The sequence below is a fragment of the Pundamilia nyererei genome, unplaced genomic scaffold (assembly GCF_000239375.1).
Source record: "Pundamilia nyererei isolate P.nyererei 1_Seehausen unplaced genomic scaffold, PunNye1.0 scaffold00051, whole genome shotgun sequence".
NCBI classification, from domain to species: domain Eukaryota; kingdom Metazoa; phylum Chordata; class Actinopteri; order Cichliformes; family Cichlidae; genus Pundamilia; species Pundamilia nyererei.
Window position 1 is genome coordinate 3,074,985 of NW_005187452.1, and position 24,971 is coordinate 3,099,955.

Below are 24,971 nucleotides of genomic sequence, written 5' to 3' on the forward strand. Positions count from 1 at the left end.
CTGTCTGAAAATGCTCAGCAAGATTTTTACCTTTCAATATTATAAAGAGTGTGTGAGACTTTGTAGATGACTTCAACTCCACGTTCTTTGGCCAGTGACGTCACTTTGCTGTCGCGCTGCAGGCTGTAGGGCTCTGTGTCATACTCATAGGTCAGCCTGGTTACTTTCCACTTGGTGAATAACTTGGGGAGCACATCTTCTGGCTTCCCTCTCACAACAAACAGCCTAAGTAGATTAAACATACCATAACAGGACAATATAGGTTGATGGCAGCTGTCTGACTTTTTAAAAAGTGTTTAATGTTGCTGAGCGTCGACTGTGTCTCTACCTAGAGTTGAGCTTCCTGAGGCTTCCGTCAAGGTCCTTCAGCGCTCCAATGAGGAACCTCCAGCGGTTGATACCCACACACGCGTTGTTGTGGAGGTAAGGGTCCAGTATGAACACAGGGTACAGCTGCTTACAGTCCTTGAGAGCAGCCATCAAAGCTGGGTTGTCATGCAACCTGAGTCCCTTGCTGAACCAGTGAATACACGTGTGAGTCATACCTGCGGACACGTGAATCACAAACATAAGGCACCAAAACATCAAGTTAATGATCTTCAGTGAGCTTGTGTCAACGCGTCGCATAAACTAAAATTTTAAAAGAACTGATGCTGTAGGTTAACATCCATTCCTCCTCTCCACCTCATAAATTTCAGTTAATGGAGAGCACATCCTTACACAGACACGAAACCTCAGAAATGTAAACGACTAAGAGTTAAGATCTTTAAAACTACGGTAAATACAGCACAAATCTTAAACCAAACAAAACAACATTACGTTTCACAAAACAATATGATGATTCCTTGGAAGTTCTGAGCATCCGCTTAAATTTACACTTCAGCGGCAGAACCTGCAGAAACCTCTAAACTGCAACTAACATGCAATGCAATAAATCAACGGTATGATAACTACAGGATATAATAACATTCAAACATTTCAAGCCAAAAAAAGAAAAACTTTACCTTCTTGGGGCTTTTCAACTTTGCGCGATTCAGATCAACTGCTGTAGAAAAATTCAGTGTTTGGTAACAATCACATTCAGAGTGTTACAAAACAGGAAGACGTGTTACGTCTGCAGCAACGGCAGCCAACCAGAGCGAGGAGGCTTAGCAAAACCACACGTGGTGCGGCTGTAGCAGTTTGTCGTTTTATCCACCAGGTGGTAATGTCGGGCAGACAATAACCGAAGTTATGCTCTTATAATGTCACACTAACTCCATTTGCTGCCGATAATTATTAAAAGTTGTGCAATGTATGTGTGTATATTGCTTATTTAAATCATATATCTGAAGCTTACCTCAATCACTAACAATAGCACCACTTTGACAAAATTCCGGGAAGGGTTTACTAAAGACACCTCGTTTTTGCCTCTCTAAACCCGTCAGCTCATCGTAGCTCGCCGTGATCGTATAGTGGTTAGTACTCTGCGTTGTGGCCGCAGCAACCCCGGTTCGAATCCGGGTCACGGCATTGTGAAACAATGTCACGGCAGATGAGTTTCTTTTCGACTATGTAAGAAAAATATGTGGCTTCGTGATTATTTTTTAAAATTCCGGCCGTGAATGTGTACGACATGAAACAGGTCTAAAATACGTGGTAGTTCACTCGTTTCCTACCACTGGGAGTATTTTGGAAACCGTATCCAGCCACAATACAAAGGACTAGGGCCCTGTTTCCCCCATTGCTCCATTGTAATTACCATTAAGCACCCCCAGAGAGAGACGTGGTTGAAGAAATTTGAGTTTTCAGTTTTCTGTTTGGTCCAAACTCATCCAGCCGAGATCTTTCTCTGTACAATAAGCTGATCAGTTGTAGGATAATAAATACCGCCTGTCCTCCGCTGCTCGTGAGCAAGGCATGCCAATGAATTATGTTGGGTCGCACTCGGGCATAAAAGCAGGGAAATAATAAACAAAAAAATAACTTGTCATTTAAAAATAGCCTGGCAGAAGCACAGATACATAAATATTCTACTTTCTGATAAACAAAGTGCATTTGAGTTTAACAGCTTCGTCATCTATAAACAATGCGTCTCTCTGACTACATAATTAAAGACTGGAAACCAACCTGTGGAGGTGAAGCGGATTGAATGCTAAAATATGCTGTTGCCTTCACGTTCTGTCGGAAATATCCATTTTAACACACACAATAATAAATTAACTGGAAAATTTGGCACGTGAGGTGTGACGTTGAGCGTAAGTATGTTTCGGGAATGTTCAGCTGACGCATTTCTTCTTTTATTGCGTTAGTTATTCGTTTATCACCTTGAATTAACTGAGCAACTTCTAAAACAGGACAAAGCACCTGCCTGTTGTTTTACTTGTGAAGCTGTGTTATTATTCCATTTGGATTTAGTCACGACTTGCGGCAGCCTATCGGAATTTCGACTTCTGTTTTTAACTCTGCGAAGGCAGCATCAGTTCCCGCTCTGTTGGCTGACAGATTCGCCATTCATCAACCAGCCCGCCCAGCACCATTGAGAGCGGCATGGCAACGGCGGAGACGGGGGGAGAAGGTGTGGTGAGGGGGTGACAGTTTAACCGGACCAGAGAGGAGCAGCAGCAGCAGTTACAGCAGTGTTCCCACTTCTCATTGACTGGAGAAACGCAGCACCCCGCTCAGTCCGCGCTCACACACTAATAAAACGATGCACCACCGCCGCCTGTCTGCACACGCGCTGCCGCTGACCAGGTGTTGGAGCAAAGACCAGGGACGCCGTTAACGCCTCAGAACATAAACTTGTATGTATGTGCTGTGTGCACCTCTCTGTGGTCCCGTTCGCAGACGATCGAGAAGATGCTGAGCCGACTAATGAGCAGCAGCATCAGGAGTCTGGACAGGGAATGCAATTGCACCGTGAGGCTGCTGGACGACTCGGAGTACACCTGCACGATCCAGGTCAGTGGAGACCAACATTTCCTGTTTCTCAAATCACCTTGTTGCGGAGGACGTGCTTTTGACACGTAACAGGGTGGCGATCAGGTAAAGTGACGTTTTCACCGCTCGCCCGTCACATTCAATGTGATGCTTGCAGGAAACATTCAGATTAATAGAGGTGTCATCTACCGCAGGTCCAATCATCTTCGCATTACACCTGATTGTATGTTTTATGGTGCAGCCTGTCATTGTGTAGCTGCGGATGTTAGGCTTTCGTCAGAGAGATACCTGTGTGGACATGCCATGATGAGCGCATGTGGTTCGTGCATTGCGTAGCAAATATCAAGGATGGCCAGATGACTCTATATGCCAACAGAAGGAATACACTAATGTTAAATAAATACAAAATAAAATATCAGCATGAGCTGTGTTTCTTGACAGCTTTTTGCATGCATTGATTAGAATGCATTATAAAACTAATCTGGATAATCTGATCTTGAACGATTTCAGTGGAAGAGACAGTCAGGATTTCTAGATTCTTTAGCTACATCAGCCAGTCTGGTTTTATCATAGAATGACAGAATGTTAGATGTTTATATACTAATTATGTTTATAGTTAGTGTAACCAACTCAGGTGTCATAGTCCCAAAGGTGGTTGACCTTCAGACTGACCTCATGTTTGGCTGGTAAACTGCACTTGTGATGAGAGGGATGTACATACATTTTTGCATTTGTGGTTGTTGTTTTGAGCCATTTAGAAAGTCTTTTATATCTGAGTCAGCTTTAACACAGAAATATTCTTTTCCAAATCTATAACGAGTATCATATTTACATTTTCAAAGAGTTCTGCAGCACAAACCTTAACGATCTAAAAATTGTTTGAGTTTTTAAAAATGTGAACATAAATGACAAATACATGGCTCCAAAAATGATTTCTCAGAAAATCTTATCTTATAGAAAAGGTAAAAAACAGAAGCCAGTTTCTTTCTATTGTGTACTTTTGCGTCATTAACTGACATTGTAAGTAAAATAAAAATCAAATTTTCCTTTAGTCTGAGTTACTTTAAATAAAATAAATTGGCACGAATAAAGGCAAAACATGATTGCAGTCAATAAGTGCACAGTTTGTTTATAATGAGTGAATGCAGGAATAAGAGTAAGTGATTAATGTGCACTACCTCCTCTGTAAATCAAGTGTGTTTGTGTCTTTTGTGTTGCTGCATCATTATAAAGTATGATTTGTGCGTCGTCTAACCTGGTCTTTGATTTGCTGGAGGTGCGTTTGATGCCTCTTACTGGAAGAGATTCCAGCAGTGCTGAATTAGAGATGACAGCAGAGAAAGGCCATCAACACCTGCTCATTTCTACGATCTGACAGCAAAGGCAAAGCAAGCCTTTCAGCATGTAACAACTTAAAGTGGCGGGGCTCAGGGGACAGATAAAATGGGGATTTTGTCAGTGTCAGGTCTTTTCCTATCTGTAAAAAAAATCAGCATTATCAACAAGTTGGGAGAAACATGAATGTTTTTCATTCAAATTATTCAGTTTTTTTAGTGTAGCATGTTGGTAAGTACTCGTTTAGATGACTTTGAGGCTGTCCTCATAGCTCAATACTGTTGAGAGAAAATGATGTGCTTTGTAGATTAATTGACTTTTGACCAGCTTGCCAATTTACCTGAGTGAGTTTTAACATTACTGTTTAACAAGCAAAACACCATGTACCATTTGTTGGGACGACATGGTGTCCTTGTGCTTTCTTTTAGTTTCAGCCTGTACTTTTTCCCCTTTGACTTCTAAACAGCTCCTTCCCCTGAGTGTGATTCAAAGTGTTTGGCTGTCAAGATATGCTGATCCCATCCTTTAAGCAACTGAAACCACACAGCAGGGACAGAATGCCTAATTTCTAGTGGAGCTTGTATTGAGAAGGATTAGCGCTCTTTTGGCGTATGTCATTATTTCCAGCATGGGAAATAATGACATACACCATTATTTCACACTATGGGGCCCTTGATGAAGCACAACTGGTCTAAATGGAGACATAAATAGGATCATCGGCTTAATCAATCGTCTATTATTCACAACAACAATGCCATTTATTTGCTGACATCCGAATGGGTGAATGCAGTATTTAGGAAACTCTATTTTATGTCTTACACAAAGCATCTCTAAAGCTAAATAGACACTGGTGTTCACTTCATTTTGCATCGGAGTAAAGGACATTACAGTGTCCTTAGTGCAGGATGACATAATTGTGGGCTCAGGGAAATTGAGAGTGGATGGTAGCTGTCCTTTCCTGGCCCACCTTACAGAGGTGGCCCAGAATAAAGGGTCCTCGTGGGGCCCAGTGGTCACATTCTCCATTTAGCTCAATTAGCCTACACCTTTAACAGCTGCTGTTAGAGTGAAATAACATCTTTTGGGAACAATGGGAGATACAACCTCCATAATTGGGAGAATTTCTCAATGTGAAGACAAGCTAAAGTGGAGTAGGAGAAGGTGAAGGTGTCCTGTTGTTTTAACATGGACTTCTAACTTTGCCTGTCAGTTGGCCAGGCCTGCCTACAGTATAATCAGACTGAAGAACGGAGAACCATGTTCACTCATCTGTCCTGTTCTGACAAGACTGTCCTTCACAATATTCACAGACGTCGCACATCCACAGATGTTTAAGCCTCAGCTCACGACTGAGCAGTTTATGCAGGGAAAAATTAGGAAGGTAAATGGTTGCTGTAATGAAAAGGTGGAAGGTGGTGCTGAAAACCCCAAATTTTAAAGAATATCAAGTTCAGTAACCACAGGATCAGGACTGGGACCACCTGTTGCTTATGAACCCCATCAGGAAAACTTTGAGATAGTTTTGAAAAAGCAAAATTTCAGCATTTAAAGGTAGCAATGGCCGTGCAGAAGGAGTAACCTAATGGACATATAGAGCTGTGCAGTTAATTGGATTTTATGTTCAGTTACATTGTGTAATAAATCCAGTGTTCCCCTTTTCATTACAGCTGAGACTTACTTTAAAGGCTAAAAGGTCAAATTCACTTCTCCACAGGCTGCTTAAGATTTACTTTAGATTTAGCCAAGATAGAAAGACATTGGTTCAGCTGAATTCAGCTGTTTAGAAACACTGTGCTCAGAGTGACTATAGCTACACTACCAGTCAAAAGTTTGGGCACACCCCCTTTAATGGTTTTTCTGTTTACCTTGTAGATTCTCACTGAAGGCATCAAAACTATGAATGAACACATAGAATTATGTAGTAAAGAAAAAAAATGTGAAATAACTCTAAACATGTTTTATATTTTAAATTCTTCAAAATAGCCACCCTTTTCTCTGATTACTGCACAGTCTTGGCATTTTTTTCGATGAGCTTCATGAGGTTGTCACCTGAAACGGTTTTCCAACAACCTTGAAGGTGTTCCCAGAGATCCTGAGCACTTGTTGGCCCTTTTGCCTTCGCTCTGCGCTCCATCTCATCCCAAACTATCTCCATTGGGTTTAGGCCATGTGACTGCGGAGACCAGGCCATCTGGCACAGCGCTCCATCATGTTCCTTCTTGGTCAAAGAGCCCTTACACAGCCTGGAGGTCAATGTCCTAAAACTAAATGCAAACCCAATGGGATGGCATATCACTGCAGGATGCTGTGATAGCCATGCTGGTTCAGTGTGCCTTCAGTTTTGGAGAAATCCCCAACAATGTCACCAGCAAAGCATCCCCACACCATCACATCATTCCTTGTGTTTCAGGGCTCAACCAAATCTCTTCTGCTTATTGCTTTTCCTTAGTAGTAGTAGTAGTAGTTTTTTTTTAATCAGCTATTTGACCATAAAGGCCTGATTGATTGATTGATTGATTGATTGAATCTTTATTTTGAACATGTTGAAAAAGTACAACAAAATAGAATTAAAAGAGACAAATGAACAAAGCAAAACAAAAGGAAAACGAGCAACCACAACTCCAAATAAAGTTCATGTTCAAAAAGGAGCAGGAAGAAGCATAAGCTTATTTAATCCCACCCCTTTTCCACTATATAGTATATAGACTACAAAAATACCTCCTTGCAATTACATTATATGTCATTCATGCAGTCTCCTCAGAACAGTTGATCTAGAGACGTGTCTGCTACTGGACTCTATGTGGCATTTATCTGGGCTCTAATCTCTAACACTTGATGGCTTTGCGACTGCACTTGGGGACACAAGTTTTTGCAAGTTCTTAAAGTAATGATAGACTGTTGTTTCTCTTTACCTAGCTGATTGGTTCTTGCCATAATATGAATTCTAACTAATAGGGCTGTCAGCTGTGTACCAACCTGACTTCTGCACGGCACAACTGGTGGTCTCAAAACTGGAAAGGCACACCTGTGAAGACAAAACCATTTCAGGTGACTACCTCATGAAGCTCATTGCGAGATGGCCAAAGGTTTGCAGTGCTGCCAACAAAGCAAAGAGTGGCTACTTTGAAGAGTCTAAAATATAGAACATGTTTTGAGTTATTTCATACTTTGTTTACTACATATTCCACATGAGTTCATCAATAGTTTTGATGCCCTCAGTATGTATTGTCACAACCTGGCTCAAAGAATGTGACAAGGAAAAGGGAGACCACACCACTGGCTGTCACAGTATCTACAATGTAAATAGTCATGAAAATAAAGAAAAAACATTAAATAACAAGGTGTGTCCAAACTTTTGAATGGCAGTATATATGGAGAGGTATAGCTTGTATAACCTGAGAAAGCTTTAGTATTACTGGAACCAGTCCTTTTATTCTTAGTGATCTTTGGCCAAATATAAATCGACTGGATTTATGATTTTATACACTTTACCAAGTTCTGTTGCTGTTTCCTTTAGGGGTATCCATAATGAACCATCTGCCTTCATCTCATCCTATCCCTGGCATCCTCCTCTATCTCACCAATCCTCTGGATGTCCTCCGTCATTGCATCCATTAATCTTCTCTGAGGTCTTCCTTTTTTCCTCATGCCTGGAAGCTCCATATTCAACATCCTTTGTCCCCTACCTCTCATCTGCACATGTCCAAACCATCTCAGCCTTGCCTTTCTAATTTTTGCTCCAAACTGCTCAACCTGAATTATCCCACTAACGTTCTCATTTTTAATCTTGTCCATCCTGGTCACTCTCAATGAAACCCTTAACGTCTTCGACTGTTCCACCACCAGCTGTGCCTTCCATGTTTTATTAGTGCCATTATCTCACAGCCATACTCTCACTACCATCTTGTGAACCTTTGTCCTCTCTGGTACCTGCGTCTTACTGCAGATCACAATGTTGCAAACATCATAGTCCACGGGGCCCCTGCCTAATCTCATCTGTCCACTTCTCAGTGTTATGGTCCTTGGGTCTCGGACGCAGGTTTTTGAGTTCTTTTAAGGTTTAGTTTTCATTTGTGTTTAAGCATGTGATATATTTGAGTTTGTTTGTTGTTTAGAGTTTTTCCTTTAATTTACTTCTTCTTATGACAAGACTTTCAAGTCTTGTTTTCTTATGTTTTGTATAGATTCTTTATCGTTTATTATTTATTTTATTGATTATAGACTCTTCATCATTATTATTGTTATTAGAGTTGTCTGTTCTTGCTCACTAAGGAAATTCTGTTTATTGTTAATCGATTATTCATATTTGATTCCTTGTTTTCCTTGATTCCTGCTCCCTCTGTGTTCCTCATGTCCTGTGGTTGTCTCAGTCACTGTGTTTGTGCTCATATTTTGGTAGCTTCCTATTTTATTTTGGTAGTCCTTTGTGTCCTCTTGTGCTCTGTATTTAGTTTTATTTCTCCCTTTTCTTGTTATCTTGATTTCTGTTCGCCTTGTTTTCTCCAGCAATATTTGCTCTTTCTGATTACCTCATCTTTCTAGTTACAAATGTAAGTCTACATATTTGTGTTATTGTGTAGCATTGTTTCCCTGCCTTCCTCTTTCCCTGTTTGTTCTTGTTCTTTCTATTTTTGTTACTTGGACTCTGTTTTAGATTTATATTATTTTTCAACCTAATAAATGACTCATCATTTATTTTTTTGAATCCCACCTTTGCGTCCTGCATTCTGGACCCTCACTCCTTCTGAAAATCACATTCTTGATGATCCGCATGTTTGATTTGGTAGTGATTTTACGCCAGATGTCATTCCTAACACAACCTTTCTCATTTATCTAGGCTCGAGCCCTAGAAGTACACTCACTTGTGGCCCCCTGTGGTTGAGTTTACCCACAAACACATTGATGGTGGCATGCTACCATGCAAGGCATTGCCTTAACCAAAGGGAGTAATTTGGGGTACTTAACGTAAGGCAGCTCGTGAAGAGGAGGAGCATAGATCGAATCACCAATCTGCAATAAGCAGATGCCCTCTACCTGCTGAGTCACCCTATCCCAATCAATACGAGGATGAATAGTTTCTTCATTCAGTATTACAAAAAATAATAATAGTATTTTATCCAGACCATTCAACAGTACAGGCATGATTGTCCAAATCAATAAGATGATAGGACAGGGATTTAATCTTTAAAACCTGTTAAAATAAGTGAGACACACTGTTGATTCACTACTGTGAATTACATTTTCCTCCCATCTGCAATGCCTTGATGCTTCAGGTACCTTGCAGTTGATCTGCAATATACATTAAAAAGAATAAGTTTACATTTAACTTCAAATTTTATTGCTTGACCAGTTTCCTTTATGTGCGTCTTTTGCCTTTTATTATTTTTGTCCTAGAATATATTGACAGTGTTACTCTGGTTTGGATTTAGCCTTAGCTCATGAGTATCTGTGTCGGCTTCTTTACTCTTCTGAATTAATCACTGTAATTAAAGAGGTGTACAAATACAGGGATTATTTGGATCTACGTGTTGTTTGGCAGTTATGCCCTGGATGCCTTTGAATTATGTAGTCAAGGAGTGTGGTTAAACAGCCACGGTCTAGCACTAGTAATAAGCAGTGTCTCAACACAGAACAGCAGAATCAATTCTCCAATAGCTCACAAACCAGTGAGTTACATTTCATGAGATTATTCTATGAAAATACAAGCTATGTAATTCACTCAAAGCTCAATATAACATACAGTTGAGCAAATATCATCCAGCAGTCAGGCAGTTAATATTTGGAGTTAAATATTGCGGGCCATTTGCTCTAACTTAATATTCCTGTTGTGAACCAGAATATGTATGTATTAGTGATTGAAAGCTAGGTGAATGATAGAAATGCAGTGATGCAAGGAAAGGTACCTTATCACTGTGATTAAGTGACTCAGTCACCTGGCACCAACTCAAGCCCTGGATAAGTCGCTAATGAAATTAGGATTGCTGTAATGCAGCCAAATGCGCAACTTGGAAGAAGCTTGTCTTGTTTGCATTGTGAATGCATTATTGAAATAGGCTTCCGTCATCTCCAAAGTGGTCTCTGTCCACTTGTATTGTTTTCCACTTGGTGTACTCTGCTAGAATTTGAGTAGACGTTGTAATATTGTGTTTGGATACATGCAAGGGCCTCTACTGATTATGGTGTCTTCATCAAGGTTCCACACTAAAATAATGAACATAAGAAAAATAGCAAATTACAAATTTTTGAGTATCTCTCACAAGAGACCAGAAGGCAGTGGGGCATTCAAAAATATCAATTTGGTGTTAAAAGATTGTTCTATAGTAAAACTGGCAAGTTTATAAATGGTCTTCATACACTGAACTACAGCAGGTATTGATTCACTCTTGATAAATATTATACTTTGGCTCCCAAATGGTTTGGGTTTCAGGTTGTTTTCAGTTTGTACCTTGAGGACAAACAATAGTCAAAGCACTTATGCTGTGCTAAAATTTCATTTGTATTCTTCGGTTAATCCAATTCATGGTCGTGGTGGGGCTGGAATCTATCCCAGCTGTCATAGATTGAGAGGTGGGGTACACCCTGGACAGGTCGCCAATCTATCACAGGGATAACACAAGGAGACAAGACAACCACTCATCCTCATATTCACACCTACAGGCAATTTAGAATTACCAGTTAAACTAACAAGGATTTTTTGGGGTTTGGGAGCCTGAGTACCTGGAAATAACCCACACAGTCGCAGGGAGCACGAGCAAACTACACACAGAAAGGTCCCAGCTGACCAGTGGATTCAAATCCAGGACTTTCTTGCTGTGAGACAACAGTGCTAATGCCATTGTGCATATTACTACTTCTGGTAGTAAAAATCTTGATATTTCATGGCACTCCATCAAGATATTTCACCAAAAAGCACAGACATAAACCTCCTGGTGGCCCTTGTGGAAGAGCTAGGGGATCACGTAATGATTCATTATCTGAATGTCTGTGCACAATGTCATAGCAGTCAAACTAGTAGGTACTAAAATACGTTGTTCAGAAAAAATGTGGTGCAAGTTTTTTTTTTTGTTTCTTTTTTAAAAAAAATGCCATTCTTATTGCTTCATATTCTTGTTCATTTCAGGGGTTGTAATTTAGATTGCAGTTACTGACGAATATAATAGTAATCATGGGTTTTGCCCTAATTGAACAGCCCTGGACAAATCTGACCAAATTTCTGGGACTTCATTGATTCAATAGACAACTAACCAGCCTTCAATTTGGACTGTGCATTCTGTAAATGTTTGCGCATCAGATCAGCTGGTGCAAGCACGGGTGCTGTCACTCCTGTCAAAATGTCTTTGATCAGAGCTTTCAGTCTCAGCTCTGTTGGATCTGCCAGCTGGAGATAACAGAACTGTCTTTGAATTTGGAAGCTCCCAGATGTTAAAAAAGAGCTAAATGAGGTGTTCAGCCTTTAATTTTTGGACAACTTAACAATGAAAAACTGTTGATAGCTTTGTTCTCTCATCACAGTTTGTGGCGCTTCACGTAGCACCTTCAGAGGTGCTAAAAGAAAAGCCCAGCATGTAACTCTCCTTTGATGAGTGTTTGGGATATACTATTGAACATATAGTTACAGAATATGCAGATATAAATTTCAACTGATGGCCAAAAAAGCACAAGCATAACATTCAGGGAAAGAATTTGGCCTCCTAAGTAGATTTATTTCTAACCTGTAAAGGCTTAATATAGAATAAAAGTAGGATGTGCTTTAAACAGAGCTCATGCTTATCTGCCTCGCTTCCAGCTATGTGCCACCCTGCTGACATGTCTGTCTGATGAGAAGGCAAACTGCTAAATAACATGTTAATCCATAATGTGCAGAATTGATGGGATGAGCCTTCAAGGCTTTGGAGTGCTTTAATCCTGGGACTTTAGGTGTTGGCAATGACACTAATGTGTAGGACTCCAGTGAAGTCAGGGCAACTCTGATTAAGAGGCTGATTCATTGTCTTAGTCAGATATAACCCATAATCCATAGTAGATTGAATGCCATTATGTATAGTATGCCACAACTGTTCAGCAGCTCACATAAACTTTTAACCACTGATGTACTGTTCAACGGTTAATTGAAAAGTGGATATTCTCTGTGTACACTAGTACCAGCAGGTAACTGAGCTTAATGTAATTACTTTTATTAAGAATTAGAGAAGAGAATTTAGTATGTGAAAATTAATCATAAAGTGAATCGCACAGGGACAGATCTTTTACATCCAAAACTGAGACTCCTAAAAACATTTTGTAGCTCTTGTTGGCTCTCAGGTTGCTTTTCATGGAGCTCATCCCACACTGGCTAACCAGTATTTGTATAAGGTGTAATCAAAAAGTGACTGTGACTATAAAAATGAAACATTATACCTGATTTAAATTTGCTTGCTATCCCTTTCAGTTTAGTCTCCTTTAGCAGCTATACACTGCTCTCAATCGGCCATGTTTGAGTCGTTCCCTTGAAGTTCTGTTCTGACCTTGAATGTGATAACAGCCATACTGAGATCCAGTGAAGTTTTTAGTTTTTCTAGGCATAGTTTGGGATCTTCTTGATTGCATCTCATATTTTAACACTGACACTGGCACTAAGTTGCTCAAGTAGTAAAAGGAGAATTTTCCAGTACACATAAAGCATTTGTCTTTGTTATGCCATTTGACTTGTTGTATAAAAGCATATGAAAAGAGCCGTATAGTAAAACAAATCTTACTCTCAATGCTCTAACACTCTTTTTTTCTTTGTCCTCTGTCTCTTTATCAGTCTTGTTCTGTCGGCCCCGTTTGAAGTATCTTTCATCTCGCCTCTTTTTTTGTTCTTTGTCTCTTGCCTGCCCCCTAAATTCTGTAAAATCCCCTCTTTGTTCTGTCTCACTTTCATTCCCCACTTCTTCTCTATGCCTGTCCTCTCTCAGCCCGTAGCACTGCAGCTGAGCAGATTAATGAGCTTGGCCTGAGTGAACCTGACACCAGTAAACATCGCAGCAAAGACATTCTATACATGACACAGCAGATAGGATGGTAGAGGCACTTAACTCAAGACTAGAGATTACAGCCATTGTTTCATACATGGAGGACCCTGTGTTTTATCTACACTAGCAGCATGATTCTAGAAATGGCCACTTCTTTGGTTCTTTAACTCACATTGAACTCTTAGGGTAGACTGATGTTAAATTTTGTGCAAGATTCAATGTTTACAAGTTACCTTTTTGACAACAGTGTGAACATCTGGATATCCATACCTTGGTTCTTGACTAAATTCCAGCAAAACTGTTGACATCCCTGTGAGGGTTGGGTAATTGAGCCAGTACAGTGTCCATTGGCAGAGTTCATGATAGGATGACTTTTACTTATTTTACTTTTTTGTGATGAGGAGGTCAGTATGTAGCCTACTGTTAAAGCACTATGTTGGAGCTCTATTCTAGATAAACTATTGCCTGTTGCTAGAAGTGTGTCTGGTTGTGGGAAAGTTGTGTTGCACACATGTCAGCAAATATATTGACAATTAGTGGTGGTTATACTGATGGTAAGCTGAAGGTTTTAAGAATTAAAAACAGTTTCTCTTTCAGACAATACTAGCATGCTACAGTATGACAGCAAACTGAAGCACAGTAGCATTGTGCTCAAGCCTAATAGTGCATTCCAAAGGTTGGAATTGGAACACCTGCTAAAGTCGAATTTCCAAATGGTAAAGCTGAAGTAGAGCTACCAAACCCAGCTTAATCCAAAATGCTGTTGCGTATTTGTGACAGGTTGAATAACATACATACATGGATCACTGCTCTGTCCACAAATGTGCTGTAGTGGTGTTTTTAAGTGCCAAAAACAAGCATTGTGTTGCATTGCTCGAGATACACTAATGGATCTACCCTGCTAAGAGGGACAATAAACTGTATTTTTCATTGCATTACTGACTTTACTGCTGGAACTGCACCTCGAGGTCCAACTTGCACGATAAATGAAATGCACCATCTGTACAGTGTCATGGAGTCAGTAACATGGCCTGGCATATCAGCGTTATTTTAATGTCTAGCATTCGTACATAACAGACAGCAGTTGTTGTTTTTTTTATCCACATACCTATCACACTCAGAATGCCAGAAAATGAAATACAATATATTTATTCTCTGCTTCTTTTTCACGGTGGTGATTTATGTCTCTCAGGGAGCTGGCGTGTCTTTTGCTGATGCCTTTGAAGCATGCAGGAATAAAAATATGAGAAAAGGTGTAGAGAGCCGTTCACTGTTGGGAGGCAGTAAATATGAGTGTTTCTGAAGCCTGCTGACACAACCGAGGTGTGCTTAATTCTCAATAAAACATAAGAGAATGCCAATGTGATTGTAGGTCAATACAATATTGACTCAAGGTGAGATTCATCAGTTTAATTCTAATAGTTACGCTTGGCGTTAGAAATGATCTGCATAGTATAGTGTGAATAGAAGACACCTATGTTGCTAATTTTAATTATGCAGCTGAAACACAATCAAGTAATTTTCCTGTCGTACTTGGGAGGCATCAAAAAGATTATGGTATAATGTGGGGAACTGAGTAACAGACAGACTGTAACCACCCAAACGAAATCACCCCTCTGCATGTATAGAAGCAGTTGTAGCTCAGGGATTATGTACTACGATTCCCATGAGACTGCAAACACCCTCAAGGTGATGGTCTGTAAATGGATGTTTCTCACTTTTGCAATTTCCTCTGTCTGTCTCTTTGTAACACCAATTTGCACATTACTCAATTAGTGGATTCTCCATCTGCAGCGTTTGGCTGCAGCTACAATCAGGTGTTAGCGGTACTGTATCCCACATCTTCACAAAGAAGAAAAAGGAGAATGAATGAAAAAAAATAAGCAGAATGGATGTGTATTAGCCTTTCAACACTAGTTGATATCAGAAGCACAAAGAAATCTTCTCACCCTGGCACAGGCTTTACAGCAGGGAAATCTTTAAGACTTTACAGAAATGAGAGAGCAGTCTCTTGTTCTCGCCGCAGTCTTCTCTGGTGCTCCTATTCCCCTTTTGTCTTTCCTTTTATGTCAAACTTGAAAGGGGAGACAAAGCTTGTTTTGGAAATGCAGGGGCTTGCTGTGGAGTTGAGAATGTTGCTTGAAAGGGCGAGCTGAGGCACAGTGGCAATTCTGCACACGCTGATGTTGGCCTCACTGATGTCGGAAATCGTTCCGTTGCGATTTTTGCTCAGACACGGGTCAAATGTTTTATTCATGACTCAGTTCCCTATTTAATCATCATACTGATGATGTTCTCATCGAGGTGCTCTTAATTGCCAGTGTGAGTATTAGTGTGTGTGTGTGTGTTTTCTTTGCCTGTGTTTCTGATGTGTAATTGTGTGTGTCATTGCTGAACAGTTTATTTGCGTATCTGATTTTCTTCTTTTCAATGTTTGTGTGAATTTCTGCGTTAATGAGAGATGGCACAAAAGATTTTGCTTGTGTCCACTGGTGGAGGGTGCCTCATAAACAAACGGCATAGAGCTTTAATTACACGTGGATGCTGACATCCTGTTGGGGGGCTGCTGGCTTTGCAGATTGCAGACAACAGTATCCTCTGTTTGTGTGTGTGTGTGTGTTTGTGTTTGCATGTGTGCATCCAAGTGCTTCTGAATGGAGGTTTTGGACTGGACAAAGGAGAATGGAGACATAGCACCATAAGGATCATTATAATGACTTTGGGATTCTCACTTGGGTAACACTCTGTGCGTGCTAATTACTTTGTTGCAGAGACAAAATGAAAATGCTAAATGATTAGCGATGCTTCAAGAAACAGCCGAGATCACTCAAAGCGGTAAAGGACTGATTTTAGGTCTGTCAGTTAAATCATTTTTCCTTTAAGTGAACACTATGTATATGTTGCATTTTGCATCTCTGTGAGCTGAGATGCCTGTTGCAGGGGCACCAACGAGTATTAAGGCTGTACATATCCATGCAAGTTAGTTAACTAAGAGTGCCTCGGTCTGTGAGGTAATTATTGAGTGTGTGCTGTGGTTTGTGGTGCATGTGTTTGTATTGTAGCTGACTTGTTTGTTGTCTCTTGGGAATATGCGCTTGTCTGTGCCGTACTGTGAGATGATGGTGTGCTCTTCTTCTCTTCTTTGTCAATTCACAGGACCAGTTTAAGGGTAAAGGTGGAAGCCACACAGTATTCAGCGCAGCCTGATCATGTTTGAAAAGAAAATCTGAAATATGCATGTTGCATCGCTGAGCATACAAGAACATAATGATGCGAGCAAATAAAATATAAAGTGTCAATATTTTATTAGTTAAGGTATAAGAGTCAGCATGCAACAAGTATTCATACACTTATTTACAGTATTTGCTTTTTAAAAAATTTGTGGCCTGATAAAAATTGAGACAGATACATTTTTAACCTCCTAGGACCTGGCGTCTACATATGTGGACATCACATTTTGGCTTGTCTAGACCAAAATACAAAATTTTGCTCTACAAGGGCCTGATATCCACTTAGGAGGACATTATACAGCCACTGTTCTATCGAAATTTAAAACAAATGTCCTCTTATGTGGATCTCATTTTTCTCAGAAACAAAAATCAGGTAAAAAAAAATAAAATCAGGTAATTCTTCTTTTTTTTTTCTTTTTTTTTCCATTCATCAGGTCCCAATCAAGAGAAATTGAAAATGCATGCCATGAAAGAATTCGGGTCTTAGATAACAATACTGTGCACAACATTTCAACTAAAATAACCTTCATGGATGTAAACAGAACTGCAAGACTGTGGTATGCCATTTATTATATATATTTATAATAATCATTTATAATACCTTTCAATGTGAAAATTAAGAAAACGTGGCCATATATGTGTTTCTCAGTATGTAAGGTACTGTGGACAGTATATGTTCTGAGACTGCAGTTGTTCCACCTGGCATTTCAGCAAACGTCTAGCAGGGATCTAGCTTCTAGTTTGTGTTGTTATCTTGAAATGCACATTACCATTTTTTTCATCAGCAGTGATGTTGTGAAATCATCTGTGTTCCATCAGCTAAATTGTTTGCAGTGGCTGCAATATAACAAAGCTGAATACACTATTGTAGTGTATCTGTAGTTGTATTAGGAGTCTACTAACATGTCAGTCTATAATCCTTAAAACAGAATATAATGCTAACGTGTATACCAGTCACCCAATCACCATGCTAGTGTTTTTTTAAATGGCTTCTTCTTGTTTTTTAACAAAATACTCAAAAGCTTTTATTTTGAAGCAGCTAAATAATGTGCAGATTTAATTACAGATAGTAGCATGCTTTTTTTCATTAAACCAAACATTAAGCAAAACCAAGTTAATGCTGTGAACCATTGGGCTGGATAGAGAGGCACAAAAGAAAGCATCTTTCTCTGGTGGGGAAAATATTATTTTATTTTTTTCATTGTTTTAAAAGGATAATTCGGCATGCTTTCTTTTTTTCAGAATCACAAAAGTCACATTCGACTTTTAGTCACAGTCATGCAAATGTCAGTGGACATGTCTTCTAGGAAAATAGAAGTAAAGAGCAGAAGTTAAACAAATCACTTCAGTCCTTCAGATGGCTGGATTGAGATTTTCAAGAGATCAGCTGGGAAAAGAGCAAAACTCTGGCTGCGGTTTGCACTGATATAAACTGTATCTAGGCTTATGAATCTTTTACAAGGCTTTGGAAGAGAAATGCTGCTCCCATGGTCCCATGGCATTTATTAACTCTGAATTTAGATATTTCTGCAATATAAAATGGGTTTATTGTTTTCAGTTCTGCTGTTGTTTGCATACAGAGGGGTTTTTTTGCCCATTAATAAAATCAGCCCTCTGATCAGATCATTTTCCCTCAACATCATATAATTTTGTGAGCTCAGTAACTTCAAAATGCATTATGTCACTGTAAATCTTTAATAGCTTACTAAAACACATTAATAAATCTTTAAAATTGTGATCAATGTAATTCAGTAAATAAATAAATCTACACCAGTGCACTTTCAAGTATAAATCCTGCTCTAGTGTAAATCCTAGACTTCACACTCTGACTGTTTACTTGTGGTTCCTAGGCTATTTAAAAGAAGAATGGGAGGCAGACCCTTCAGCTTCCAGGACCCTGTTCTGTGGAACCAGCTCCTAGTTTGGATTAGAGAGACAGACACTCTCTATAAAATTGGCCTTCAAACTTTCCCTTTTGATCAGGATCAGGTGACCCAGAACCCTCCCTTAGTTATGCTGCAATAAGCCTAGGCCGCTTGGGGCTTCCTCTGATGCACTGAGCATTTCTTCTTCACTCACCTCTTTTCTCTCTCTGTGTGTGTTTATACAACAGTCTGCATTCAATCATTAATCATTATTAAAGTTTCTCTCTCTTTCACAGTGTGTCTTTTATTCCGTCTTCCTTTCCAACCAGTCACAACACATGGCTGCCCCTGCCTGAACCTGGTTAATCCAGAGGTTTCTTCCTGTTAAAAAGGAGTTTTTCCGTCCCACTGTTACCAAGTGCTTGGTAATCAGGGGTCGTCTGCTGGTTGGGGTTTTCTCTGTATTATTGTGTCTAAACACACAGCCTCAATATAGTTTACTTAGAATAACAGCCAGAGGCCGCGGGACTGAGCACTAGATTGATTGTGCTCACGGACTCCAATAAAATCCAGAATTATTAATTTTTTTCTCTCATTTGTTTAAATATTTAAGGTATTGATCAGTTCTCAAATTTGTTGAGACAAAGTAAGATAAATTACTGCATGAAGTAACCATTATTTAGGTCTTGCCACTGTTTTCATTTTATGTGGGTCTGTTTAATCTTAGCACCCATTTTTTTCTTTTAAATCTTTTATATCAATCAGTATATTATTATCATTACGAAGGACAAAGCCATTTACTTCCCTCCCGTTCACATCATCCAGAGCAGTCTGGATCCCCCTCTTCATACGCTACGGCGCCTCTCTTTTTAGCTCATCTGCGGTCTATTTTTAAACTCTTGCTATAGTGGAGAGAGTCTGTGTGCATGGAATATTAAGCGCTCCCCCTGTTCTTACACACTCTTGCTCTTCCCCTCTCTAACTGTGGGTAACTGTAGTCATCATCGGCTCACTTCTATGCAAAGAACAGGCCACACTTCAGTCAAGTATCAGTCAAAGAACTCTCGCTTTTTCCTCCTGGATCTGTTGCTTTCCTTCTTTTGCTCTTCTCTGCACACAGAAATAGACAATCTATCTATTTTGTTTCATCTTCCTTTCATCACCTTTCTAATATTCCTTTTTATCTCTTTGCGAAACTTAGTTTTTTCAACACCTTCTGGCACGGTAAGCAGTATAAACAGTGAGCAGAATGGCTAACTGACTATTTTGTAATCTTATGACGTCTTGGCGAGCGGGTGTTCTGATGCACAGGGCAGCTCAGCGTTGCCTTCCACTTAGAGTGTGCGTGTGTTTCTTAAAACTACAAGAGGGAAGATTCAGCAAAGGTTTGTCTGCACTGTGAGAGCTTTCTTCTCCTTTCTTCACCTCTCTCTGAGTGAGGTAGACAGCATGAGAGTGACTCACTGAGAGGGTTTGATCTCCTCTACATATAGCTTCTGGCATTTTGTATGCTGCTATGCTAAAACTGAATTGGTGTTTTGGATGTTTACAGACCCAACACTTGCATTGCTAGTGGAATGGTTTGTGAATTCCAGTAGGGATGCACCAGTATATTGGGAAATCAGCTGATATCGGTCTTATTGTTTGATATCATTCTTCCTGCAAATAAGATAATAAGATTTGCTGGTAGTTATTTGTGGTGTCACAACAAAAAAGAGGAACCAAATACAAAAAGTAAAAAATTTACTGCACATTTTTATTTTAAACATTGTGATCCATATTGGCCCTGTATTTCAGAATCAGAATTTCTCTAGCATCAAGGGATTGAGGCTTTTGTGTGTGTGTGTGATTCTAAAATAGTTGACATACACTAAAATACAAATGCAAAGTAGGGAAAGTTAAGCATATTATGTTACATAAAAGTTCTCGATTTAGTATCATTTCAGAAGCAACTCCTCATACTCATGTCACACAGAGTCAAACGTGATCGATGGCAACAGTTTCCTTCATTCATCAGTGCCAAACACACAGCACTCATTTTCTTTTTGGATGTGACTGTAGTATACAATAAAGATCATTTGTCAGTGTGCACATATTTGCATAAAGAATAAGTGACAGACACACATACACAGCAAAAATAAACACACACACACCTTCTGTCATTAGCACCGCTGCTGGCAGTGAATCTATTTCAGACACATTTTTCATCAGTTACTGCTGATCCAATGGCCACAGTATGAAATATGGATTTGAATGTCCACTGAAAATGTAATGGCTTAGATTGGCTTCCACCCCTGATGAGAAAAGTTTCAAGTTGCCCATCAAAACAGATAAGAAATGGGGAATGTGAACTCATGTTTGTGGATATATTTCCCCCTTGAAAGGCACTTGGAGAATCAAAGACATTTAGGATTTGGATTTTTAGGGTCAGAGTTTTGTGTAAATAGCATCAAAAATATGAAATCACGGCTCCATTCGGCCTTATATCAATTGCTTAAGCTGCTGCTGGTGATATATTAGTGGGCAGGATATTTTCTTGGCACATTTTGGCCCCCTTAGTACTGACAGAGCATCATTTAAATGCCATGGACTACCGGAGGATTGTTGCTAATCTTTTTGACCACAGTGCACCCATCTTCTGATAGCTGCTTAAAACAGGATAACGTGACATGTCACAAAGCTCAGAGTATCTCAAACATGACAGCGAGTGCACTATACTCAAATGGCTTTCACAGTCACCAGATCTCTACCCAGTAGGGTGGAATCTGGAGTCTAATTGGAATCTGACAGAATGGGAGATTCACATTATGGATGTGCAGCCAACAAATCTGCAGCTACTTTGTGATGCTATCATGTCAAAAATGGACCAAAATCATTGAAGAATGCAATTATATTGTCATTATGTAGCTAGGTACATAGTGACATTATGTACCTAGTTACTTCCAAATGTTGTTCTTGGGCGACAGAAATGCTCCTAATCCAGATTTTAAATTATTCATTATGTCCCTCAGTCAAGGCAAGAAATGATTTTAACTTTCAAAATTTACAGCTGGAGAAGTTAGCTCTTCAGATGAAATGATGTCCAAAAGCTCCTGAAGACATTATGATATGCTGCTTTACAATGTTTTCCATTTCCACTTTTCAGTTACACTTTGTGTGGATTTAAAGAATGAAGCCATTAATCACAAGATGATGATCATCTAAACAGACGTCTACTTAAATTCCCGGGCCCTGTTTCAGGCCTCAGAAATCATGACTCCCTTTGCATGTTTAGTAACAAACCCCAGATGTGATATAGAGCTATAGTCCTGTTTTCTTTGTTTTCTATTGTTTTTATTTTCTCACTGTCCGACTGTCCATATTTTTAAACTCTTTATTTTCCAGTCATTGCAGGGACTCTGTACCTCATCTAAATCAAGAGAACAACGAGCTTCTCAGTCTCAATCAGTGGTGTGTTAGGTTTGTGCTCTGAGTTCAGGTTACAATTTTTTGCTTCATATGGCTTATGGGATGAAAAACAGAAGAGACTTTCTTTACCGCTCCCCCTTAACACAATTGCACACAGATGTTTGATTGAAAGACTTAGTTCCTCTCTATTCGCTGTGGATTTGGGCTTTCCTGATTCAGCCGTTTTGACACCAAAGCATATTTTAACAAGGTTTCGGTGACTTGGCATAAAAGCCCAACCGTTTTCCAGTAAAGTCTTTTTCCTATTCATGTTTCTTATGAAGCAAGTGGAAAAACCTTTAAATCTAAAAATCTTTAAAATCTTATCCTGCATGGATTAATAATTGAGCTCCTATGACTCTGAATGTGCAGCCGTGCATCGTCTCATCACAGCAGCACTGTGTCCCAGCCAGCCAGCCAGCCTAGTGACTTTCCACCGCCCTTGAATTTTTGGAGATGCTGGGGAACCACTGGTCTCCATGGCAACAAGATTATTACATCACTACTCTCCAGCTGCTGTCGTCAGGCTGGTGTTTGGCCAAGCTCTGCGGCAGCCCGGTAGTGACTCCACACACTCATCACATCCACTCACTGCTGTGCATGTCAAAACCCTCACTGTGAACTCTTCCAACTGTAAGAGGAGGTCCATATGTCCACAAATATCACGATTTTGGTGTGAGACTTTTAGCTGTGATTAGCATAAGTTAAAATGGATTTGTTTTATCTTATGAGTAAGGTTTACAAAAGTTTGTTAATCCATTTTTAATGTTTTTGGGACATTTTACAGACAAAAAAGTGTTGGTTAGTCCAGAAAATTATTTGATAGAGACAAAAATAGGTAATTTCATCTCTTCTTGAGGTTATATATAATCAATATTCCTATGAGAAAAAATAGTAGTATGAATTAATAAAATAAATACAATAAATATATGAATACATCTAAAAGGATGTGTAGTTTTATATTTTACCATAATTACAAAGGATCCAACCAACATCAAATGACTATAAATTGGAGATGTTATTCCTCAGTGCTTCTGAGACTTCTAGGCTGCCTTTACCCCAGTTTGGCTTTCGCCTCGGGGAAGGTTAGTTCCTAAAACATTTGGCACTATTTAAATGGGGTTAACAGTTTGTGTTAACCCAGTTTTCAGTCAGCTTGGTCCCTGTGGGTGCCTGTGATAGATGGCCACATGAAAGTAACGTACCTACAGTTGGCTGTAATGTGCAAATGCAGAGGATGGGGTTATGATTGGTACAAAGTATTCAAGGCTTCAGGCTTGTCATCTGTGTAGCTTCAACAATCCTGTCTCCCTTTCCTTAACCCCTGTACCTGCCAGCCAGGTTTTCTCTGGTGGAAGTGCATGAAGGCAGAATAATCTACTATGTCCCTCAGCTACATCATTCATCAAGTTGTCATTACTGTTGCAGACTGGACAGCATATCCCAGAAGAGCATGTGTACTTTCAGCTTTAGCAGAGGTCAAAGTGACCTTGCTGCCTGACTGAACTCTTCAGTCTGACTTTGGTCCCTTGGCTATTGAACATTTATGTGCATGCAGCTTGCTGCATGCTCTAGGGTCTCACTAAGAGGAGGGAGTGATGGATGGATGAGACAAGTATCAGGTGAGCTGTAACTGGAATAAGAGTAGAGATGACAGTGGGAAACAGTCGGCCGAGGAGTGAAAAATCATAGTCAAATGGGTCTCTGTGACTGTGGATCATAATAAGTTTAAAAACAATGTCCACTTGGCATTTCAAGGCAAAAGTCTTCTTATGTAGTTTAATCTAAAATGAGAACACATCTCTGCAGAACGGTCATGAAAGGTACAAATGAAAATATATACATCTTCAAGAGAGGTGAACAATCTCCTGAATCAAAGGTAAGGTCCAAGCTGATGTGCCTAGAGAAGAAGACAAAGAAGAAAAGATAGAAAAAGCTAAAGTGAATTTAAAAAGACCCATTAATTGATGTATTTGTTGGTAAGCCTTTTCACTGTTGAGCTGCTTCTCTATCCTTCAGCATTTTTCCATCCGAGAAGGCTTATGGATAGCTTTTCACTTCAAACCACAGATCCGATAAAGCTTTTAAATGCTTTCCTCCTTTGCTTTGATTTCATGCAGTGTGGACTAATAAGTCTGAGAAGTTAAGATTATAGTATAGATTATAGATTTGAAGATATATAGTAAACTCTTCTTGCCGAGAAGAAATGGAAACTTGTTAAAGAAATGTTACTGCCAACAAATTATGGGTTGACAGCGCTTTCATTTTGAAATCTTGCTACAGTATCTTGCAAATATATCCACCCTTCCACTTAAACGTACCGGGAGAGGGTATGCAGAAATCACGCAGACACAGAGCAAACCATTCACCTCTTTGTTTTTTCCCCCCCAGTAGTTAAATAAATATAAATAGTAATATTAATATTTTAACTCATTTTAAGTGAAGGGATTTAAATTTGGCTACTCTCCAGATCAGTTTAATCTCTTCTCATCAGCAGTCATTTACAAATCATTCCATAAAAGTACCGTTATATCCCACTGAATTTGTGCCTCCGCAATGCAAGGTGAATCTCTTCCAATGTTTCAAAATCTTCAACTTCACCTTTTCAGGAAGTGGCCAAAGTCACAAGGAGAGATAACTGGTAAGCAGTCCTGGTTGTGAGCAATTAAGTTGTGCTGTGGTAGCTAAAAAAAATGCAACTATTCTTTATTTAACTCTTACATTTAACAAATTAACTCTTTTAATGTTCAGTTTTCAGTTTTGTGCTATCTTGCTGGCATTATATTCTCCACCAGAGGCATCAGGATATTTCAGTAGAACACTGAATTTAAATCAGGCAAGGTTTGTGATTTGTATATATAGACGAGTAAATAAGCAACAGTTTGTTGTTAACTATGTCTAACTACCTAAAAGCTGATGATAAACTACATTATTTACAAAATCAAACATGAAAACGTCTTTCGGACAGCTGTGGTTCACGAGGCAGAGCGGGTCATCTACCGAATGGAAGGTTAGTGGCTCGATCCCCAGTTCCTCTCCACTGAAGCGTTGCCAAACCACTGTGGGGTGAGATACTGATACTAATTACCTCCGATGTGTGTGTGTGATAACTAGAATGCACTTAGGGGAGACTAAAGTGCTGTGTGAGTGGGTCTGTGAATGAGGCTTGTAGTATAAAGTGC

The 24,971-nt window shown here is 39.5% G+C and overlaps 2 protein-coding genes and 1 non-coding gene across 5 annotated transcripts in view; 2 read left to right on the forward strand and 1 right to left on the reverse strand.

The window, feature by feature from the left end:
• The window catches only part of cry5 (cryptochrome circadian regulator 5), a 3,744-nt gene extending 2,642 nt beyond the window's left edge, over positions 1–1,102 (reverse strand). The window contains exons 1-3 of the mRNA XM_005733378.1: positions 1,005–1,102; positions 329–545; positions 31–225 (exon numbers count right to left, since the gene is read on the reverse strand). Coding sequence (XP_005733435.1) covers positions 31–225; positions 329–543 — 410 coding nt within the window. The 5' untranslated portion in view covers positions 544–545; positions 1,005–1,102. The remainder of the gene's footprint in view (positions 1–30; positions 226–328; positions 546–1,004) is intronic.
• A 338-nt stretch (positions 1,103–1,440) lies between these two features.
• On the forward strand, positions 1,441–1,512 carry trnah-gug (transfer RNA histidine(anticodon GUG)). The gene has a single exon. It is a non-coding gene; the product is annotated as a tRNA-His (tRNA).
• Positions 1,513–2,425: 913 nt separating this feature from the next.
• The window catches only part of LOC102214331 (FERM domain-containing protein 5-like), a 76,751-nt gene continuing 54,205 nt past the window's right edge, over positions 2,426–24,971 (forward strand). For all 3 annotated transcript variants that reach the window (XR_311735.1, XR_311736.1, XM_005733379.1), the window contains exon 1: positions 2,426–2,940. Coding sequence is in view for 1 of the 3 variants with exons in the window: in XM_005733379.1 (XP_005733436.1) it covers positions 2,839–2,940 (102 nt within the window). In the remaining 2 variants the exon portion in view is untranslated. The remainder of the gene's footprint in view (positions 2,941–24,971) is intronic.